Source organism: Carcharodon carcharias, chromosome 3 (genome assembly GCF_017639515.1).
Source record: "Carcharodon carcharias isolate sCarCar2 chromosome 3, sCarCar2.pri, whole genome shotgun sequence".
In the NCBI taxonomy this organism is placed as follows: domain Eukaryota; kingdom Metazoa; phylum Chordata; class Chondrichthyes; order Lamniformes; family Lamnidae; genus Carcharodon; species Carcharodon carcharias.
In genome coordinates this window covers 138,543,162-138,564,873 of record NC_054469.1, presented here as the reverse complement: position 1 = coordinate 138,564,873, position 21,712 = coordinate 138,543,162, and the positions used below count along the sequence as shown (strand labels likewise).

General features: G+C 40.3%; 1 protein-coding gene across 3 annotated transcripts in view; it reads left to right on the top strand.

Moving 5' to 3' along the window:
* cdk6 (cyclin-dependent kinase 6) overlaps window positions 1-17,563 on the top strand; it is a 315,746-nt gene extending 298,183 nt beyond the window's left edge. For all 3 annotated transcript variants that reach the window (XM_041183679.1, XM_041183681.1, XM_041183678.1), the window contains exons 6-8: window positions 5,106-5,156; window positions 14,868-15,003; window positions 15,358-17,563. In XM_041183679.1, coding sequence (XP_041039613.1) covers window positions 5,106-5,156; window positions 14,868-15,003; window positions 15,358-15,504 — 334 coding nt within the window. In that variant the 3' untranslated portion in view covers window positions 15,505-17,563. The remainder of the gene's footprint in view (window positions 1-5,105; window positions 5,157-14,867; window positions 15,004-15,357) is intronic.
* Window positions 17,564-21,712: the final 4,149 nt, after the last annotated feature.

Below are 21,712 nucleotides of genomic sequence, written 5' to 3'. Positions count from 1 at the left end.
TCAAAGAATTAGTTTCAAATTTGCTGAATTTTCATACCACCTTTCTTGGAAGGTTAAACTTAAAGAGACCGTGAAAAACTATAGGTCATTTTGCACCTTATTGGTTGTACAGGTCTTAAGCCTAATGTAATTAAACTCCACTGTACTGTTTCTAACTAACAATCATTCTATACATTCATGGCTGATTTTCTGATGTGAATAGCTGAAAAAGTATATGGCAAATTTAATGACGATCAGAGTTAGGCATATTGGAAGTTGGTAGACTTATGTGCTGCTATGGAACTATGACATGCCAAGGATTTATACTTCTACATTGTTTCCAAAGTTCACTGAGCCTTTTAGAAATCTTTGATTTTTTTTTCAAAAATACTCTGAAGAGAAATGTCCAATGTATATTCAAATATCCTGTTTCCTAAGCATAAATATCTTAACACAATAAGAATCAATTTTCATTTGTTAAGAGTAGCTGTTCAAAATAATAATACAGTAGTTGGAAATAGCAGCCGATATAAAGTTTACACTTCAGTTAAATAACTTACAACTGGTAATTCAAACAACTAGATTTTCCTCATATCATTGATTTCCAAATGTTTCCAAAGCTTACATATCCAGTTCCCTGCATCCTGTTTATTTTCCTCTCCTGAAGCCTTTGATTCATGAGACTGAATTATGCGGGGCACGGGTTCCCCACCGCCCCAGCTAAAATGTCAGGGGGGAGCCCATCCAGGGTAAGAACAGCTGCCCAACAGACACTTAACAGTCAATTGACCATTAATAGGGAGGTGGAATTTCTCCCCCCTCAGGAACAGGAAATCCTGCCTCTGAGAGCTGCCGGTCAATCAGCCCGGCAGCTCTCAATGTGCTGGTAGCACCAGCTTGAGCGGTGGCCACTGCCAGTGCTGTACTCAGGTGCTGAGGAAGTGAGCTGTGATGGATCAGAACCTTGTTAGTGTTTGCAGGTGGGCAAGGTGAGGGTGTGGGGGATGGTGTTTGAGAGGCCATGAGGTGGAAAACCTTAGGGAGGGACCTTACCAATCACCAGCTCACACAGGGAAACCTGCTGGGCTGGTTGCTTGGCATGGGCCTGCTGCTCTGGATGATGCTCTTAAGTGGGCATTAACTGCTGACTTATGAGCTTCATTTGGCCCACTGGCCGCCAAGGGCAAGCAGGTAGGTGGCGGGCAGGCTGCCCATTGGATTTAATGTAATGTAATTTAATCCTCATTTTGAAACGGTGTTGAGTCCGTGGTAGGTTAGGGGGATGAGTTAACTTCTGAATGCCTTCCCAGCATCATCTCTTATTCTGCAGCACCTGAGGGGTTATGTAACACAAACAAATCACTTCTCTTTTTTTGTGTTCATTCATTGGATGTGGGTATTGCTGGCAAGACCAGTATTTATTGCCCATGAGAAAGATGGTGGTGAGCTGCCGCCTTGAACAACTTCAGACTTTGTGATGTAGGTATTACCAAAGTGGTGTTAGGGAGGAGTTCCAGGATTTTGATCAAGTGACAGCAAAGGAACAGTAATATAGTACCAAGTCATGATGCTTTGTGGCTTGGAGGGGAATTTGTAGATTATGACATTCCTATGTGCCTGCTGCCCTTGTCCCCAGGAGTTAGAAGTCACAGGTTTGGAAGGTGGTGTCAAAAGAACCTTGGAAAGTTGCTGTCATGCATTTTGTGGATGGTACACTCTGCAGCCATGGTGCGCTGTTATTGGAGGGAGTGAATGTTTAGGTGGTGGCTGAGGAGTTAGTCAAGTGGGCTGCTTTTTCCTGAAGTGGTATTGAATGTTGTTGGAGCCACGTTCATCCAGCCAATGAGAATATTCCTTCACTCCTTCACTTGTGCCTTGTAGATGGTGGACAAGCTTTAAGATGTCAAGAAGTGAGGTGTTTGCCACAGATTTCTCAACTTCTGACCTCTTGTAGTCACAGTATTTTTATGGCTATTGCAGATAAATGTATTTTTTTTATTTGTTCATGAGATGTGAGAATTGCTGGCTAGGCTAGCTTTTATTGCCCATCCCTAATTGTCCATGTTGAGAGGGCATTTAAAAGTCAGCCACATTGCTGTAGGTTTGGAGTCAGATGTAGGCCAGGTAAGGATGGCGGATTTACTTCCCTAAAAGACAATTAGTGAACCAGATGGGTTTTTCTGACAATCAGCAATGATTTAGTGGCCATCATCAGACTACTAATTTTCAAATTTCACCATCTGTCGTGGTGGGATTTGAACCCGAGTCCCCAGAGCATTATCCTGGGTCTTTGAAATAGTAGTCCAGTGACGGTACCACTATGCCACCACCTCCTCTAGTCAATGGTGAGCCCCAGGATGTTGATTGTGGGGGGATTCAGTGATGGTAATGCCATTTCATGTCAAGGGGAAATGGTTAGATTCTTTCTTGTTGAAGATGCCCATTGCCTTGCATTTGCGTGGTGTGAATGTTACCAGCCAAAGCTGTGTTGTCCAGGTCTGCTGCACATGGGGCAGGATCTGTAGGCCAGCAAGCGGGGGGGGCGGGTCCAGGAGTGGGATTAGGTTTCATGAGGGTTTTTAAATATATAATAAATGTTTGATTTAAAGTGATGGACATGTCCGAACTCATGTGACAGGGAAATTTTGTTTTTGTACCTTTACCATTTTTACATTTGGAGCCGGTCTCCCTGAGGCAGCACTTAGCCTCAGGGAGATGAGCGCGCTCTTTCATGGAAGAATGCACTCTCGGCGGGATTTCTCCCCCTGCCCACACAGGGACCACAAACCACTTCCTGGCGGATGTCACGCTGGGCGGGCCAATTAAGGCCTGCCCACATAAAATGATGAAGCGCCCCCAATCGGAGGTGCACCTGCCTGCACCCGCTCCTGCATTTCTCCCCCCACCCCCTCAACGGGGGGAAAATTCTTCCCATGGGCACTGACTGATTCATTATCTAAGGAGTTGTGAATGAAATCTGAATACTGTGCAATCATCAGAGAACATTCCCTCTTTGGACCTTACGGTGAAAGATAATCGATGCAGCAGCTTGTTCGGTAGATATGTAAATGCTGTATTGTAGCTTTAATGGAGGGGAGAGAGAGGTAAACTGTACTTCCTTCCTCTCATCAACTGTCCATAAACAAAAGGTGTTTTGAATTATTTTTAAAGTATGCTGTGCCATGCTTTCCTAAACCCTCAGTTTGTGTGATCTAATTTACGAATAGCACGTGGCAAACTTGCATTATGACTAACTCAGAAGGTTAGTTTATTTCACATTCAGAATCCAAGGGAGGAGCATTTGCAACTTCCCACTCCACTACACACACAATAAATGGGAGATAGAAAAAAGAGTTTTACAACTATAATAGATAGTAGTAGTACAAGAACCGTAGAAATGAATATTAGTGCACATGATTTCCAGAGTCTGAGAAGTCAAAGTCCAGAAGGTGTTTCCTTCGTGATGGAGTTCAGTCTCGTTGAGTTTCTGGTTGGAGATGACAGCACGAAAATCCTTGAAACGATTGGCGCAGCAACACAAAAGGCTTTCTGTGCTTAGACTGCTTGTTCTTTGTTTTGGGAGCTATCACCAGGAATTACAAGAACAAAGTAATTCCAGTTGGTAAAACAGCAGTCTGTCTGTGAGGCCAAATATTTAGTGTTAAAACTGTCCAAAAGGCCAGAGGCATGGATCATGTGACATGGCTCATTAATGGTTAATTGTAGCTTAACAATCAGTTTCTGTGTTTCTGGCCAGAATTCCATTGTTCCCCCAATGGTCCTCTTTTGAAATGGGCCTGGATAGTCCCAGGTGTAACACGGGTCTGTTAACAGCTCTGCAGGCATAACGACTTTCAATCTCTCTTTTGTGATAGGTCACGATAGGAAGCCAGTTCGTCTGCACTTCCTCTACTTTCATTGATACAAGGGGTTTCTACAATGAGGTGTGAGATTAGTGCACATGATTTCCAGAGTCTGAGAAGTCAAAGTCCAGAGGGTGTTTCCTTCGTGGTGGAGTTCAGTCTCGTTGAGTTTCTCGTTGGAGATGACAGCACGAAAATCCTTGAAACAATTGGCGCTGCAACACAAAAGGCTTTCTGTGCTTAGACATAGGCTGAGAGAAGAATTCTTTTGTTCTTGTAACCTCTGGTGGTAGCTCCCAGAAGAAAGGGCCATGTCTGTGATTGTGACATGTAGCAGCTATCTTTTTTGGTTCAGCAGAGAGTCCACTTTGTAAAAATGGCAAAAGAATAAAGTTTTGGATTTCTTTTCATGTCAACAAGGGAGGAGAATCGTAGGTATGAGCCAGAGTATTCCTCATCCTCTTCGCTTCACAAACATAAAAGATGAAAATGGTTGTGAACTATTTTTGTGCAGCCTCCGGCAGTCCCTTTGAAAACAAGTGGCTGCAGAATACAGCACTTATGACAGAACAAGATTTGTTTATTAAAAGCACCCTCCTGCCTGTTTATCTAAAGACCTCTACCTGGATGGTGATCACTAGAATATTAGCAAATCAGTGTGGCAAATGGCCCGACATGATTTTCAACTTAATGCTGCCCCATTTATACCTGGCAGTCACAGTTAAACCATCCCCCATTTATTTTAACTGCTCAGCTGAGGGGTCAGTTACATTTACAGCAAACCTTTTGTGTCCATCTTTGATGTGATTTGTTTCCATTTAACAGATCATAGAATTGGCACTGTGCAAAAATCTAGTATAGAAATAAAAACAAATTTGAGTGGGGGCCTATTGATCTGTGAATCAATTCTGTGATATAAAATAATTTGTCTCATCTAGAGAAATCGCTGAATTTCTTTTGTTGCATTAATAACAATTTTAAAGACATCAGGCTGCATATTATCTGTTTGTAATGGAATTGGAAACTGTATTTTTGTGTAAGCGTACAAGAGGCAGTACAGAACTATCAAACAAGACTGACATGGCTAACTACGTTTGATCATGTATCTTGTCATTCAGAGCTGAATTATTGACTGAAATGGAGAAATTCAATCAACTATTTGAGTGCATATCGCAATATCTGTGCCAATTCCTATATCTTTAAAAAACTATGAATTAACAGTAAATATCATTTTGACTAATAATTTGTTTCTATTTTTTTCAGTGCCCTTTTCCGTGGTAATTCAGATATTGATCAATTAGGAAAAATTTTTGAGTAAGTTATCAGAATTTTACATTGAATTTATGTGGAGATTGGGGATTAAAATGCAATTCTGAGAAACACTTCTAACTGCAGTACATTTGTCAAAATGCTTTACTTAGATTTGGTCAAGTGCATTTCTTTAATATGTAGTGATGTAAACAAAATCATTCTGCAAAAGTGTGCCTAGGATTAACAGATTGTGACTGCCAGCTTACTTAGAGCTGCAAGTTTCACAGCTACAGCCAAGCTACTAATTGCCTTTCCCTTTTTTTATGGTATTATTCTTTCCCTAGGCTTGGATTTTTGCTCCCGGGTTGGGAGTTCAAAGTCGGGACATTTCCTGGCTCCACAAACCCAACCTGGGAGAAAGTGGCCAGGAGGGTCGGAGTTTTGTTCTGGGGTGGCAGGCTGGGCAATCCCAGATTGAGCACAGAGGATGCCATGTGCGGAGGCAGACTGGGTGGAAGGCCTGCTTCAGTGCACCAGCACTGCATCAAAGATTTGTTAAGAAAACATAAAACAGCCCTTGCTCCCATACATTCCCCAATGCCCCATCCATGCTAAACCATGCACCCCATGATCCCAGCCACCCCCATGGTCCCTCATACCCTCCATGCCAACCTATGTCTCTCTTCCACCCCCGGCTCTTTATAACATCTGTGTCAACATAGTGCCAACCCATGCCCCCCCACTTACTATCCTTTGCCCTTATCTATCATGTCAACTCACCCAGTATCCAGCAGGGGTAGACTTCAGGACCCATGCTGAAATTAAATAAAGTAAGTACCAAGTGTCTATTTGCAGTTTTAATTTTTTATATAAAAATATTTTCATAAAAACCCATTTATTACATTTACATTCCTTCAATTATATTATCCCTGTAACAACAGACATTTCATTCAATTGCATTATCCCTTATAAAAACAAGCATTAGAATTCATAGTCCCACTTCAAAGAATACATAACCACTTGCAGCTGTGAATCAAACATTAGCAAAGTAGCAAACATTTTTTTAAAACACTCCACACAGTTTTTGTCAAAGAGTTAAAAGGCTGGAGTTTTAAATGCCTTGACAGCTTGATAGTTCCTCTTGACACTTTTGGCAGTTGTTTTTGACAGATCCAATGAGCTTCACAATTCCGATAAGTTTATGCACTTTCCACGCCTGTTCATACCTACTTTGGCAATCCCAAGGGGAACCTGGCCTGCCTCAAAGGTGTCCCAGGAGCATATCCATAAAGGTACCTTGCCTCACCAAAAGAATACCCTGGCTATCCTAACGAATCCACAAAATTCAATCCTACCAGGTCTAATCTGCATACACTGGATTTCAGAAGCCCCTCACACCAAAATCATATGAATGTTGGCGGCTGCTGATTTATATGGGCAAATATCTCTACAAAACACACATCCACAAATCCTGACCCACACCCATTCCCACTTTCACTGTTTTCACAATGACGGAGAGGCTCTCTGTTGTTGCAAAACTCCAGGCCATAGTCTTTCTTAGACTCCTTACGCCGACAGATTAAATCATGGAGCGTAAACTGGTCACAAAAGCATTCTTGTTATGGCCTTTATTTGCTTTGTCCTTTTTTTGTGGCATATTATCTAATTTGGTGTTTATTCATAAGAACCAAGACTATCAATTAAGACTGCTAGGATTGAAAGATGAATCTTATAATTTATGTTCCAACGCACCAGTGGTAGCACATATTGGAAATGTGTGTATGTGCATTTTCTGTAAAGGAAGTAAAGTCATTGGGAATTTGCATCTGGATTTCCAAATTGTGCTCTTGGCTGCGAGCTCAATTTCAAAAAGATGGCCCTTGAGTGTCTTGGATCCAGATCCCAACTGCTCTGTTTTCTATCCCGCTGACTTATTTTATTCATTCAAGGGATGTGGGCTTCACTGGCTAGGCCAGCATTTATTGCCCATCCCTAATTGCCCTTGAGAAGGTGGTGGTGAGCTGCCTTCTGGAACCACTGCAGTCTATGTGGTGTAGGTACACCCACAGTGCTGTTAGGGAGGGAACTCCAGGATTTTGACCCAGTGACAGTGAAGGAACAGCAATATGGACAGGATGGTGAGTGACTTGGAGGGGAATTTCCCAGTGGTAGTGTTCCCATGTATCTGCTGCCCTTGTCCTTCTAGGTGGCAGTGGTCGTGCCTTTGGAAGGTGCTGTCGAAGGAGCTTTGATGAGTTTCTGCAGGTCATCTTGCATATGGTACACACTGCTGCTACTGTGCATCAATGGTGGAGGGAGTGAATGTTTGTGGAAGGGGTGCCAATCAAGTGGGCTGCTTTATCCTGGACAGTGTCAAGCTTCTTGAGTGTTGTTGGAGCTGCACTCATCCAGGCAAGCAGAGTATTCCATCACATTTCTGACTTGTGCCTTGTGGATGGTGCATAGGCTTTGGGGAGTCAGGAGGTGAGTTACTTGCCCTTGTAGTCACAGTATTTATATGGCTAGTCTAGTTCAGTTTCTGATCAATAGTAACCCCCAGCATGTTGATAGTGAGGGATTCAGTGATGGTCATGCTATTGAATGTCAAGGAGCGATGGTTAGATTCTCTCTTGTTGGAGATGATCATTGCCTGGCACTTGTGTTGCGTGAATGTTACCTGCCACTTGTCAGCCCAAGCCTGGATATTGTCCAGGTCTTACTGCATTTGGACATGAACTGCTTTAGTATCTTAGAAGTCGTGAATGGTGCTGAACATTGTGCAATTATCAGCGCACATCCCCACTTCTGGCCTTATGATGGAGGAAGGTTATTGATGAAGCAGCTGAAAATGGTTGAGCCTAAGACACTACCCTGAGGAACTCTGCAGTGATGTCTTGGAACTGAGATGTTTGACCTCCAACAACCACAATCATCTTCCTTTGTGCTAGGTATGACTCCAACTAATGGAGAATTTTCCCCATGATTCCCATTGACTGCAGTTTTGCTAGGGCTTCTTGATGCCATGCTCGGTCAAATGCTGCCTTGATGTCAAGGGCAGTCACTCTCACCTCACGTCTGGAGTCCCATTGAATTTTCCATTGTTAAACCTTAGGCATTGCCAATGTTCACAACTCACTCAAGTCTTACAAAATGCAAAAACTTTTAATGTCTGTGATTTGCTTGCGAAGTTTAAATATACTAAATCTACTGCATGAATTGTGAGAATTTAAAAAAAAGTTCTCAGAATCATGAGATTCAGAAATCAATGGAAAAGTGTTGGCATTGCTACTGTTTTAATTCATTATTATCCCCATCACCGGACAGCTATTCACAACTTTGAAAAGTATTTAAGCTATAAATCCGATTTTATGTTAAAGTTAAAAGTATGTTCATGTGCTTCAGTATAGCTGAATTTAAGAAATGCAGGACTGTTGAGAACTTTAGTACAATAAAGATCAACTTATTATTAAGGCGGAAATAAATCCTGAATCAATGTGGTAAATCCAAAATAAATACAGACACTCAGGTTCTTGTTGAATGTGTAATTAAAATTTTAAAATTCCTGTTGGTATCTATGATTCTCAACTCTACCTTCATGCCGTCATGGTAATTATTTATGAGGCCTGCTGAAACTGAGGGAATTTTGACCCTAAAAACAGGTGAGTTTGGGTCAAGTGGAATGTAAAAAAACAATTTCAAAATTTCAAACCTGAATCTCCAACATCCAGTTTTAATGGAGGCGAGGTAGAGGGTGGGCAACCAAGCTGGTTTCAGGAGGCGACTTACTCATTTAAATATTTTATTGAAGCTGTTTGCCTCAGTTTTTATCCCCATTATAAGTTTAATGCAGGTTCTCCAGGTTTCCCAGGCCTCTGGAATTATATGAAACTCTCTGCTTCCCATCTGCATGTAGTGATGCCAGCTGCCCCTTGAGCTCAGAAATTCTTAAGCCCAGCTCCAGCAGTTGATGCCATTTCCTGCATGCGTTTTCCAGGATGCGCAGTGTTCTAGAGTTCCTACATAACACAGGATGTGCATGAGATGGACCCTAGCTGTCCTGACATGTTCTTTAACAATAGCTAACACCATTAAATAGACTAACCAATAAACCAAATACTTAAACTATCACTAACTTCAAATATTTAACCTGAATATATCTATAATTCCTCAAATTCCACCTTGCTTGTGACACACTACTTCAGATGTTCTGTCTGTGGCCATCTGTGTATGCTCTCCGCCTCTCCTGCACTGCTCTTACACTCCTACAAATTTTTTCTCTGATAGAGCTAAAGAGACATAGGGTCAGTGTGATGAGATGAAATCAAGACTTCAATGTAGTTTATGCCACTAACCTTTGGCTGGGATTTTGCAATAAAAATACAGAGAGACCATCATTGCTTACTGTCATTAAGGAGGAAATAGGACAGCAAATTTGTCACCTGCACATGCTCAGTTAAACACAGAAATCAGGAAGTTGCTGTCCAAGTTGCCTTGCTCCTCCAGAAGCTTCGCAATAATCAGTATCTTGGCATTCAAACACATGAAGGTCATGATGTTGTGGCCTTTATTGCAAGGGGGATGGAGTACAATGGATGGGGTTGAGAAACATATCAGCCATGATTGAATGGTGGAGCAGACTCGATGGGCCGAATGGCCTAATTTCTGCTCCTATGTTTTATGGTAAACGTAGGGAAGTTTTGCTGCAAATGTATGGGGCATTGGCAAGACTATATCTAGAGAATTGTGCACAGTTTTGGTCTCTTTATTTAAGGAGGGAAATATTTGCATTGGAGGCAAGTCAGAGGTTTGCTAGGTTAATTGCTGAGGTGGACAGCTTGTCTGATGATGAATGTTTGAACAGCTTGAGCCTATTCTCACTGGAGTTTAGAAGAATGAAAGGTGATCTTATTGAAACATGTAAGATTCTGAGGAGGATTGACAGTGTAGATGCTGAGAGGACTAAAACTAGGAGACATTGTTTCAGAATGAGAGTTCACCCATTTATGATAGAGCTGTGGAGGATTTTCTTCTGTGAGGTTTTGAATCTTTGGAATTCTCTACCCAAGAAAGCTGTGGAGACTGAGCCATTAAATATATTCAAAGCTGAAATAAACACATTTTTGAATTGTAGGGATGCCAAGGATAATGGAGAACAGGCAGAAAAGTGGAGTTGAAGTCAAGATCAGATCTTATTGATCATTATGATCTTATTGAATGGCAGAGCATACCCTGGGCTCCTATTTTTTGTGTTCTTTTCCTTGCATGTTTAGTGGGATCTAGTGGGAATGCACCACAAAAGTTAATTTTTCCATTCAAGTGTAAATTAATGGTGTGGTAAGTCATAATTACTGCCAGACAACCTCTGTACACTGAAAATTATCTTTTACAAGTAAGGAGTCTCATTCCTTCAATATTTTAATTAAGGTTAGAGATTTAAAAAACTTTTTTTTATGTTTTTCTTGTCTCTTTTGTATCCCGCTTAATAATTCCATTTTTCTTTTCCTATCTTGAATTTACTTTCCGTACATGATTTGGCATTGAATTAGATATTGCATCTTATGCTTCCTGGTTTAGACTCCTTGTGCTCTTGTTGGATAGCACACAGAAATCTTGTGGACTACCAGGAGTCATCACTAAATCATAGTGATGAATACTAAAATGAATATAAAATCAATACATACAGTACAGCAACAAAAATGTGGAATATGTTTCAATAGTATGATGAAATTCAATGTTATGAATTCATAGAGATAACTAGGAGGAGGACAGGTAAGTTAGATAAAGGGTTTAAAATGGAAGTTGTTGAGTAACTTGATCTGTAGAAGCAAAATACTACAAATTCTGGAAATATGAAATAAAAACAGAAAATGCTAGAAATACTCAGGTTATGCAGCATTTCTGGAGAGCAAAACAGAGTTGACATTTTGGGCTGTGATTTGTAGAAGATTCCATTTGAAAATGCAGGAATAAATCTCTCACCTTTATGCTGCAGGTGTTGTGAATTCAGGTACAGAGGTCAGGGGACTATGCCATATTTATCATGCATTAAATTTTGTGGGAAGTGCAAATTAAGAAAATGTATCCAGTAATATTCTAATGTTATTGTCATACTGTGTTTTTTTCTCAGTGCCATCTGTGCAGTATAAATGCAGCAGCATAATTACTGACCTATAATTTACTATATCATTTCAAACTTGAGAAGATCCTGTAATGCTGTACTTTATCCAATCAGTTGAAAATGAGAGAATGCCCCATCCACACTTAGACCATGAGACATAGGAACAGAAATTAGGCCATTCAGCCCATCGAGTCTGCTCCGCCATTCAATCATGGCTGATAGGTTTCTCAACCCCATTCTCCCACCTTCTCCCCATAACCTCCTCTGGACCCTCTCCAGGGCCAGAACATCCTTCCTGAGATACAGGGCCCAAAATTGCTCACAATATTGTAAACGTAGTCTGACCAGAGCCTTATAAAGCCTCAGCAGCACATCCCTGCTTTTATATTCCAGTCCTCTCGAAATAAATGCCAACATTGCATTTGCCTTCCTAACTACCGACTCAACCTGCAAGTTAACCTTAAGAGAATCCTGGACTAGGACTCCCAAGTCCCTTTGCACTCCAGATTTCTGAATTCTCTCCCCATTTAGAAAATAGTCTATGCCTCTATTCTTCCTACCAAAGTGCATGACCTCACTTCCCCAAGTTGTATTCCATCTGCCACTTCTTTGCCTATTCTCCTAACCTGTCCAAATCCTTTTGCAGCCTCCCCACCTCCTCAATACTACCTGTCCCTCCACCTATCTTTGTATCATCTGCAAACTTAGCCAGGATGCCCTCAGTTCCTTCATCTAGATCATTGATGTATAAAGTGAAAATTTGTGGTCCCAACACTGACCCCTGCGGAACTCCACTAGTCACCGGCCACCATCCTAAGAAGGACCTCCTTATCCCCACTCTCTGCCTCCTGCCAGACAGCCAATCTTCTATCCATGCTAGTACCTTGCTTCTAACACCATGGGCTCTTATCTTACTGAGCAGCCTCCTGTGCGGCACCTTGTCATAGGCCTTCTGGAAGACCAAGTTATTAACATCCATTGGCTCTCCTTTGTCTAACCTACTCATTACCTACTCAAAGGATTCTAACAGATTTGTCAGGCATGACCTCCCCTTGATGAAACCATGCTGACTTTGCCCGATTTTACATGCACTTCCAAGTATTCGGAAATCTCATCCTTAATAATGGACTCTAAAGTCTTACCAACGACCGAGGTCAGGCTATTCGGCCTGTAATTTCCCGTCTTTTGCCTCACTCCCTTCTTAAACAGGGGGGTTACCTTAGTGATGTTCCAGTTCTCTGGGACCCTCCCTGACTCCAGTGATTCCTGAAAGATCACCACTAACACCTCCACTATTTCTTCAGCTATCTCCTTCAGAACTCTGGGGTGTAATCCATCTGGTCCAGGTGATTTATCCACCTTCAGACCTTTCAGTTTTCCTAGCACCTTCTCCTTGGTAATGGCCACCATACTCACCTCTGCCCCCTGACTCTCTTGAACTTTGGGGATGTCACTTGTGCCTTCTACTGTGAAGACTGACATAAAGTACCTATTCAGTTCCTCCACTATTTCTTTGTTCCCCACTACTACTTCTCTAGTGTCATTTTCCAGCACTTCTCAATCAATAGATATTACTAGCAATGCAGGAGGTCAGCAAATGATGTGTATGCTTTGGAGCACTAGATGAAAAGTTCTGTCAGCCATGATACTGAAGTCATGGCAATTTGCATGGGAACCCAGGAGCCTGCCTCAATAGGAGGGGTTCTGTGCTATCTATAAATCTCTGAGAAAAGTAATTGCTCTCAGGCAACTGGCTTTTCGCAATACTGCAACCTCTGTTTCCACCAGGATCGGCAGCGACCATGTTATGTCTACCTGCATCAGGCAGGTGTATTTAGTGTTGAAGGCAATGGAAGCAGGTGTGGGAGGGGGATGGAGAAGGTGAGTGGGGAGGCAGTGGTGATGGGTTGGGGCAGGGCGGTAGTGCAATATAATCCTGCGAGTTCTATCTCTTTCAGTGATATCTGCACTGGATGGTGTGGTGCTTTGACACAGGAAGTGCCCATCATATTGAAAGATAGATTTAAAAAAACATATCTGAGACTTGCACCCAATTCATGCGCCACTCACCTAGAAAGCTCTGAAACTATACTTCCAGACCAGAAGAATTCCCAGGCAAATTTTTCACCAAGCGTTGCTTATACTTTCATAAAGGATATGTTTTCCCTCAAAAAGGATAATAAAATTATTTAAATATTTTGTTCTGTATCTTATTCTAGCTTTATCTTGGCACAGTTACACACAGCTCATAAATTTGGTGTTGCTGCAATTAGAACAATAGATTTTTGTTCAAATATCTATTTCTGGTCATTTGTACTGCATATATGAATTTAGGTAAGGAAAATGAAATGTTACTTTTTCAATGGCCATGGACAATTTACATTAACTCTCCTATAGTTTACCAAAAAGGATAAACACTGCCCTCCAGTGGCACATCTAAATGTTGCAGATACAACCAAATATAATTAGACTTGACCATTCCTTTCCCAATTTCTCATTAATAATACAGGCATTCAGCTTTGACTAAGGAACAGTTGACTTGTCTGCCTAGTGAGTTTTGTCAGGGACAGCTCTTGGGGTTCAGAGGTAACAATTTGAAAATGTTGTCAGTTACTGTTTTATTTTACTCTAACAAACTTAAAACATTTATTACACAAAGTCACTAAAGCTGCCTCTTTACTGTAGGGGAAGAGGGGCTTTCTCAGAACCTGTTTACAATGAGAAAACTATCAAAAAATGTAAAAGTAACAACGTAAAAGCAAAATACTGTGGATGCTGGAAATCTGAAACAAAAACAGAAAATGCTGGAAAAATTCAGCAGGTCTGGCAGCATCTGTGGGGAGAGGGAGAAACAGAATTAACATTGCAAATCCACATAACTCCTCTTCAGAGCAGCTCTGAAGAAAAGTCATACGGACTTGAAACGTTAATTCTGTTTCTCTGTCCACAGATGCTGCCAGACCAGCTGAGTTTTTCCAGCATTTTCTGTTTTTGTTTAAAGTTAGCAACAGTCTGGTTATTTGAACATTAATAATTGTATCCATCAATCAGACTGGCCATTAATTTAATCCCACTCTATTTGCATTACTGCTTGAGTTTTAGAGGTGATTTTGTTATAGTTAACACCCACAGTTACCCACATTGAAGGTGAAGGCGAAATTCCGATATTAATTAAAAAGGAATGGCAAATAGTTTCAGGAACCCGCTGCTTTGAAACCTGTGATTTCTGAGACTGAATTTTTTTTTTAGCAGATTGCTAGTTACAAAGAAAAATACAACTTTTCATCAAAAGAGGAATTTCACTCCTGTGGTGTGTGGCTAACTAAAAGAATGACTGAGTACTTCTCACAGCAAGGAAGGGACGTTCAAAAAAGTTTCCAAAGCCGCTTAAATGCATCTCTGAAAGACAGCTATAGAGTGGTATTTATGGATATGACATTAAGCAGCCTGTCCACTCTCTTGGCTGTGGAATGACACATTACATGGAAAACAAAACTACAAAATGGTGGAGGAAAATATATATATATATACATATATATGTAAATATATAAATATGTCCCATTGTAAAATAACTTCACACGGCTGAGTTATTATGAATGTGGTTTTATTCTTGAATGCCTTATGCACCTATGTTAAAGTATTGTACTTTTACACAGCGTACTTGGTCTTCCAAATGAGGACGATTGGCCTCGTGACGTGGCCCTACCAAGAGATGCATTTTCGACAAGATCTCCACAACCAATACAGGATTTAGTACCAGAAATAAATGAACCAGGGAAAGACCTGCTGCTGGTATGCTTGTGTTAACATTCTTCATTAAGGGAATAATTTCTTTTTGTGGGCAAATCCAATTATTTAAATTGAAAAATGTTGAATCAATGTGACTTATTTTTTGAAAAATTACCAAAATATAAGCATTACTTCTTTCAAATGATGGATGCCTATATCTTTTCTGTGTACATTTCATATTATTATAAGTTCTGCATTCCTATGTCTGTGATGAAATGTTACCACTGGGAATTTCTTCGGAGCTGTTGTTGCTCTGCTGCTGTTACTGGAGCTTTGGAAACATGCATTTAGTAAATCTTGAGGTAATTTTAATTTGGAATTGTATTTTTAATCTGTTGCTTTTACTTTGAAAAACAGAAATTTCTAACGTTTAACCCAGAGAAGAGAATATCTGCTTTCAGTGCACTGTCCCATCAATATTTTATGGACCATGAGAAATACACTGAGAATCAGAACTTGTGTTCATCTCCAAACCAATCGTCTTCAGAGGGGAACACAGCTTAAAATCTACCGATAGTGGACAAGGCTCCGAGATGTGCTGATTGGTTTTTTTAGCGTATTTTTATTTGTCAAGCATTGAATTCTTGATCAGACATTCTTGCAAAGATTACTTGACAAATCAAGTATTTTACAATATGACACAATCTCATCCATATGCTGCTTCTGAAACGTGTCCTACTTGTGCTTTCTTGATTTTAATAGCCCAGTGGAGGTTTACTCTGAATGAAACAATGCAAAAACTATTGCAGCTCCCCCACCACTCCCTCCCCCAGGAAATTTCTGGACTCAGTTAGCTGCTGTCTATTCACAAATGCTGCAAAATCTTGTTATCCAAATGTGGAGTGCTGCAAATGTGAAATATTTGGAAGATGGAATAAAGTCACTGCCAAACCTACCGAATAAAGTCACTGCCAAACCTGCCAGTTTTTTTTTCCAGCTGCTAAGGCCAGAATTCAACATTAAAGCAAAGTACATACTAAATCTGCTAACTGACGAATGTAGTTACTAAATGTTGTTTGAAAAATACACCATTAAAAGTGAAATGTATTTCTTCAGCCATCGTCCATGGTGCTGTGAACATTTGGATATCAAGAATCTTCTGTATCAACAAATGTGGAAAGAAGAATCCACTGAAGAGGTTGCTTATGTGCTTTTTACACAGCTTGTTTGCTGTGGCATTAGCAGTAACAAAAGATTTTAAAAGCAAAGTCAAAATTTAAAGAACTGCTACATGTTTTTCAAACAAAGAAAGATTTTAGAAAAATCAAGACTACTTTTTTGCATTTATAAAAGTTGCTTGTTTTAGATGGTATTTTTATATATGCTGCAACAGAAGACAAAGCAGAGCTACGGTGAATTTGGAATATATATGTTTAGAATTATAAAATGCTTAACACATATCAGTATGTTTAAATGCAAAGTGAAGAAGCTAGTGAATGGATCACATCAATTTTCAGTTTGTGATGCTTTTCGAATCTCACAGGAACACTCCTCATACCTTGTATCTTCGGAACTTTACGATGAAGACGCATGTGTTCAATTTGGGGTTGCCACCATTTGCCGAATCTAAAACCTGATAGTCATGTTTTAGGGGCAGAGTTAGCGTGATGTGATCCTTGTTCTTTTGTTGACGAAATTCAATGGAAACTTGAATAGGCTTGGTAACTGATTCTTGCATATAAAAACACAGAATTATAATGAAAAAATGAATTTCTGTGTAAAAATCTGACTTTTTGTCACAAGTTTACATTTTGTAAATTGCCAGAAACTCCACTGTTAAAGCAGACTGTCTGGGGCAAACTGGATGGGTGGCATCACTAGTCAAACTGCAATGTTACAGATGAGTGGATAAGTACCCCATCATAGATGAATCATTGTGGTGTGATACAGCACTGATTAAATGATCTAGTCCAATGCATATTAGTATCTTCCTTATAAACTGTACTGTAGCAGTTGTGCTCAAGTAGAAAACTATCTGCTTCGGATGACTCTGATAATATAGATTTATAATCAAAGTGCTTGTATTTAGGATATAAACCTGGATGAATGTTGAAGCAAATTAAGAAACTATTTCATATAGTAGCTAATATTTGTATTTGCCTTTAAGACAGTCATACTTTAGTAAGGTATCATTAATGGATGGCCTTATGAACTGTGTATTATAAAATGGTGCAAGAAAATAAGTAACATCCATTATAAATCAAAACTTTGCAGTTTACAAAAACTAAAGCATGGTGAGAAGGGTATATTTACTTCGATAATTTATTATGAATAAAGAGGGTTTAACATGTTAAAGTAACACAATATTGCAAGGGACTTTTACATAAAACAAGTTGTGTTACTAGTCTTGGTGTTTTAATGATTGATGAAAAGCAAACTGATAAAATACTGATTAGAATGCGTATTAGGATAGAGTTCGGTGTTGATGAGGTACATCTCTAACCTCAACAACTATAATATGAATATATGTTCAGGCTCGTATTAGTGCAAACGAATATTGTGCACAAATTCAATCTGTAAATACTGCTCAAAAATACATAAAATAAAGGGGATAATTTTTTAACCTGTATTTTACCAAGACATTTATATTGAACTGAAATTATAAACTTTCTAACACATCAATTTCAGGTGAATTAATAGTGTTTGAAGAAATATACCTATGTGATACCATTGCTCAGCAATTAATCTGACTTTGGTGCTTGTAGATAATATTTTTATCCTTCAAGAGGGCCCAATGGTTGCATTTTCTGAAATAGGTGAGGTGGATATCTAGCGAGCATCTTCCTCCCTATTATGTTCAAGTTGCTTTTTGTTTTCAGTTGAATCATAATAGTTTTATCTCATTACCATTATACTATATTTAAACCACTGTGTCCAGCAGAAATATGAACATAGAAAATAGTAAGTAAAGTGAATGGATCAGCAAAGAGAAAACATGAAATTAAAAATAAATGGCAAAAGGTGCAAGTGACATGACTTATCAAAGGAAAAATGGTTGTGACTTTAATTTATTTTTGAAAAATACTATTAATTCATGGTTTCCTGTCCTGCTTTAAAAGCTCTGCTACTTTTACAGATGCATTTTCATTCAAGGAAATAAAGTGATGTGCAACATTGGAAATGTAAATGTGCTTGTTAGGTTGCTATATACTTCTGCCAGATATTGCAATGCTACAGTTCCGTCCTTCAATCTGCGATTCTTACCACCGCACCTCACCCCAGCCCTGTTCCCAGCATATCACCAATGTAAGTCCCACTTCTGAAAAAGACTATTACCTAATGACATTACTGTACTTTTGGTTGTCTGTTTTATTTTAAGAGGTGCACAACATTGAAACAGTCCAGTGCTCATAGCAGTTACAATATTGTGTTTGGTTTCCTAGAAGCAATATAAAGGAATTTTATCCTAGCTGCCTCAAGTTCCACCTTATACTGTCAACTTTTTTAAAATGTGAAATTACAAGTTTTCCTAAATAAGAGTCATATTATATTTCTACTTTCACCAAGTGCTTAATAATTAGAACGCAGTCAACTATATTTCCAAATACATTTCCAAGAAACGAGTAGCAGTTGTGGAGGTCCCATATGTCTCAAAGCTCACACAACCAGAAAACCTTGTTTTTTACAGTTTATGTGAAAAGTAGAGTCGTCCTGCTGTAGCTTCATTTATATTCAAACTCAAGTTTCTATGCAAAATATCCAGTTACAGATTTCTCATAGACATTTACAGCACAGAAGGAGGCCATTCATCACATTGTTTCCGTGCCAGTCAACAAAGATCTGACTATACTAATCTCATTCTCCAGCACCTAGCCCATAGCCCTGGAGGCTATGGCAACACAAGTGAATATCTAAATAATTATTAAATGTTATGAGGGTGTCTGACTCAACCACCCTTTTAGGCAGTGAGTTCCAGACTCCCACCACCCTCTGGGTGAAAAGATTTCTCCTCAACTCCCCTCTTAGCCTTCTAGCTCTTACCTTAAACTATGTGCCCTGGTTATTGACCCCTCTGCTAATGGAAAAAGTACCTTCCAATCTACCCTACCTGTGCCCCTCATAATCTTATATACCTCTATCAGGTTCCCCCTCAACCTTTGCTGCACCAAGGAAAACAACCCCAACCTATCCAATCTTTCATCATAGCTCAGACCCTCCAACCCAGGTAACATCCTGGTAAATCTCCTCTGCACCCTCTCCACTGCAATCACATCCTTCCTATAATGTGGTGACTAGAATTCCACCCAGTACTACGGTTGTGGCCTAATCAGCATTTTGTACAGTTCCAGCATAACATCCCTGCTCTTGTAATGCATTCCAAGGTCCCTCTGATCTTTTGTACTTTCCAGGGTCCTACCATTCATCATATATTCCCTTGCCTTGTTAGCCCTCCCTACATGCATTACCTCACACTTTTCTGGGTTGATTTCCATTTGCTATTGTTCTGTCCACCTGACCAGTCCATTAATATCCTCCTGCAGTTTATGGCTATCCTCCTCACTATTTACCACCCTACCAATTTTTGTGTCATCCGCGAACTTACTGATCATACCCCCTACATTTAAGTCCAAATCATTTATGTACACCACAAACAGCAAGGGCCCCAGCGTGGAGCCCTGTGGAACCCCAGTGGAAACAGACTTCCAGTCATAGAAACATACCACTACCATTACCCTCTGCTTCCTACCTTTCAGCACGTGCCACTTTGCCTTGGATCCCATGGGCTCTTATTTTCTTGACCAGTCTGCCATGAGGGACTTTATCAAAAGCCTTGCTAAAGTCTATGTAGACCACATCAAATGCATTATTCTCATCAACACTTCTGGTTACCTCCACAAAAAATTCAATTAAATTTGTCAAACACGACCTTCCCTTAACAAAGTGCAGATATATTCTGTCCCTCAGAATTCTTTCTAGTAGCTTCCCCACCACTGAGGTTAAACTGACTGGCCTGTAATTTCCCTAGTCTATCTTTGCTTCCCTTTTTTAATAATGGAACAACGTTAGCAGTCCTCCAGTTCTCTGGCACCTCACCTGTGGCCAGGGCCCCTCCTTCAACAGCCTGGGATACATCTCATCCAGGCCGGTGAATTTATCCACCTTTAAGGCCACTAAACCTGCTAGTACCTCCTCTCTCTCTGTTAGTTTCCTCTAATATTTCACAGTCCTCCATACCTGCATTGTCCTTCCATTGCGAAGACTGACTCAAAGTATTCTTTGAGGACTATGCCCACGTCTTCTGGGTCCACATACAGATTAACTCCATGGTCCCTAATTGGCCCTGCTTTTTCCCTAGTTATTCTCTTGCTCTTTATATATCTTTAAAAAATCCCTTTGAGTTTTCCTTCATTCAACCCACCAATGCTTTCTCATGCACTCATGCAAGCTCTTAGCTATCCTAATTTTCTTTTTATGTGTCCCCCCCCACCCCCCCCACCCCACCCCTTGCACTTTTATACTCCTCCAGGGATTCTGCTGTATTGAACCCTCAGTATCGCTATAAGCATCTTTTTTTTCTTAATTCTAACCTTTATGTCCCTTGACATCCAAGGTTCATCAGACTTGGTCCCCTCCCCTTTATTTTTACGGGAACATATTTGCCCTGTACTCTTGCTATTTCCTCCTTGAATGCCTCCCACTGCTCTGACACAGCTTTTATCTGCAAATAACTGCTCCCAATTCACTTGGGCCAAATTATATCTCACCTTAGTAAAATTAGTCTTTCCCCAGTTTAGAACTTTTATTCCCAACCCAACCTTATCCTTTTCCATAACTATCCTAAATCTAACTGAGTTATGATCACTATCTCCAAAATGCTCCCCTACTGATACGTCTTCCACCTGCCCGGGTTCATTTCCGAATATTAGGTCCAGAATTGCCCCCTCGCTTGTTTGGCTTTCTACATACTAGCTAAAAAAGTTCTCCTGGATGCAACTTAAGAATTTTGTCCCTCCCTACTTTGCGCACTAAAACTATCCCAGTTAATATTTGGGTAGTTAAGATCCCCTGCTTTTACTGCCTTATTATTCTTACCTTCTCTGAAATTTGATTACATATCTGTTCCTTTATCTCTCCCTGATTGTTTGGGGAATTATGTATACACCCAACAGTGTATTTGCCCCTTTTGGGCCTCATTTGATGATCCTTCCAAGATATCCCTCCTCACTGCTATAATTGATTCCTTGATCAGTATTGCGACCCCACACCAAGCCCCCCCCCCCCCAAATCCCCTTCTCAATCTCGTCTGAATACCCTGCATCCAGGAATGTTGAGCTGCCAATCCTGCCCTTCTTTTAGCCAAGCTTTGGCCATAGTTATGATATCATACTCCCATGTGCCTCTCTGTGCCCTCAGCTCGTCTGTCTTATTCCTCAGGCTCCTTGCATTAAAATATATTCCATTTTTCTTGCTCCTGCTTTCTCCTCACTGTTTTAAACTGATCTCCCGGCTTTCTCCTCTCATGGTTTGCTGTCCATTAAGCAAAGGATTCAACGGATGTTTGTGTATCCAGTGAATACCACTATTGAAATGTGATAGTTATAACCATATATGATTTACAAGATTGTTGTGCATAACTATATTGCCAGTCAGTCACAGTTGTGTAGCTTGAGCTACAAGCCAGTGACAGCCGTTAGTGTATAATAGTCATCAGGACCTTTGATAGTTTGTCCCTGAGACTATTGTATGTTGCTTTCTCATTAATTATAGGTAA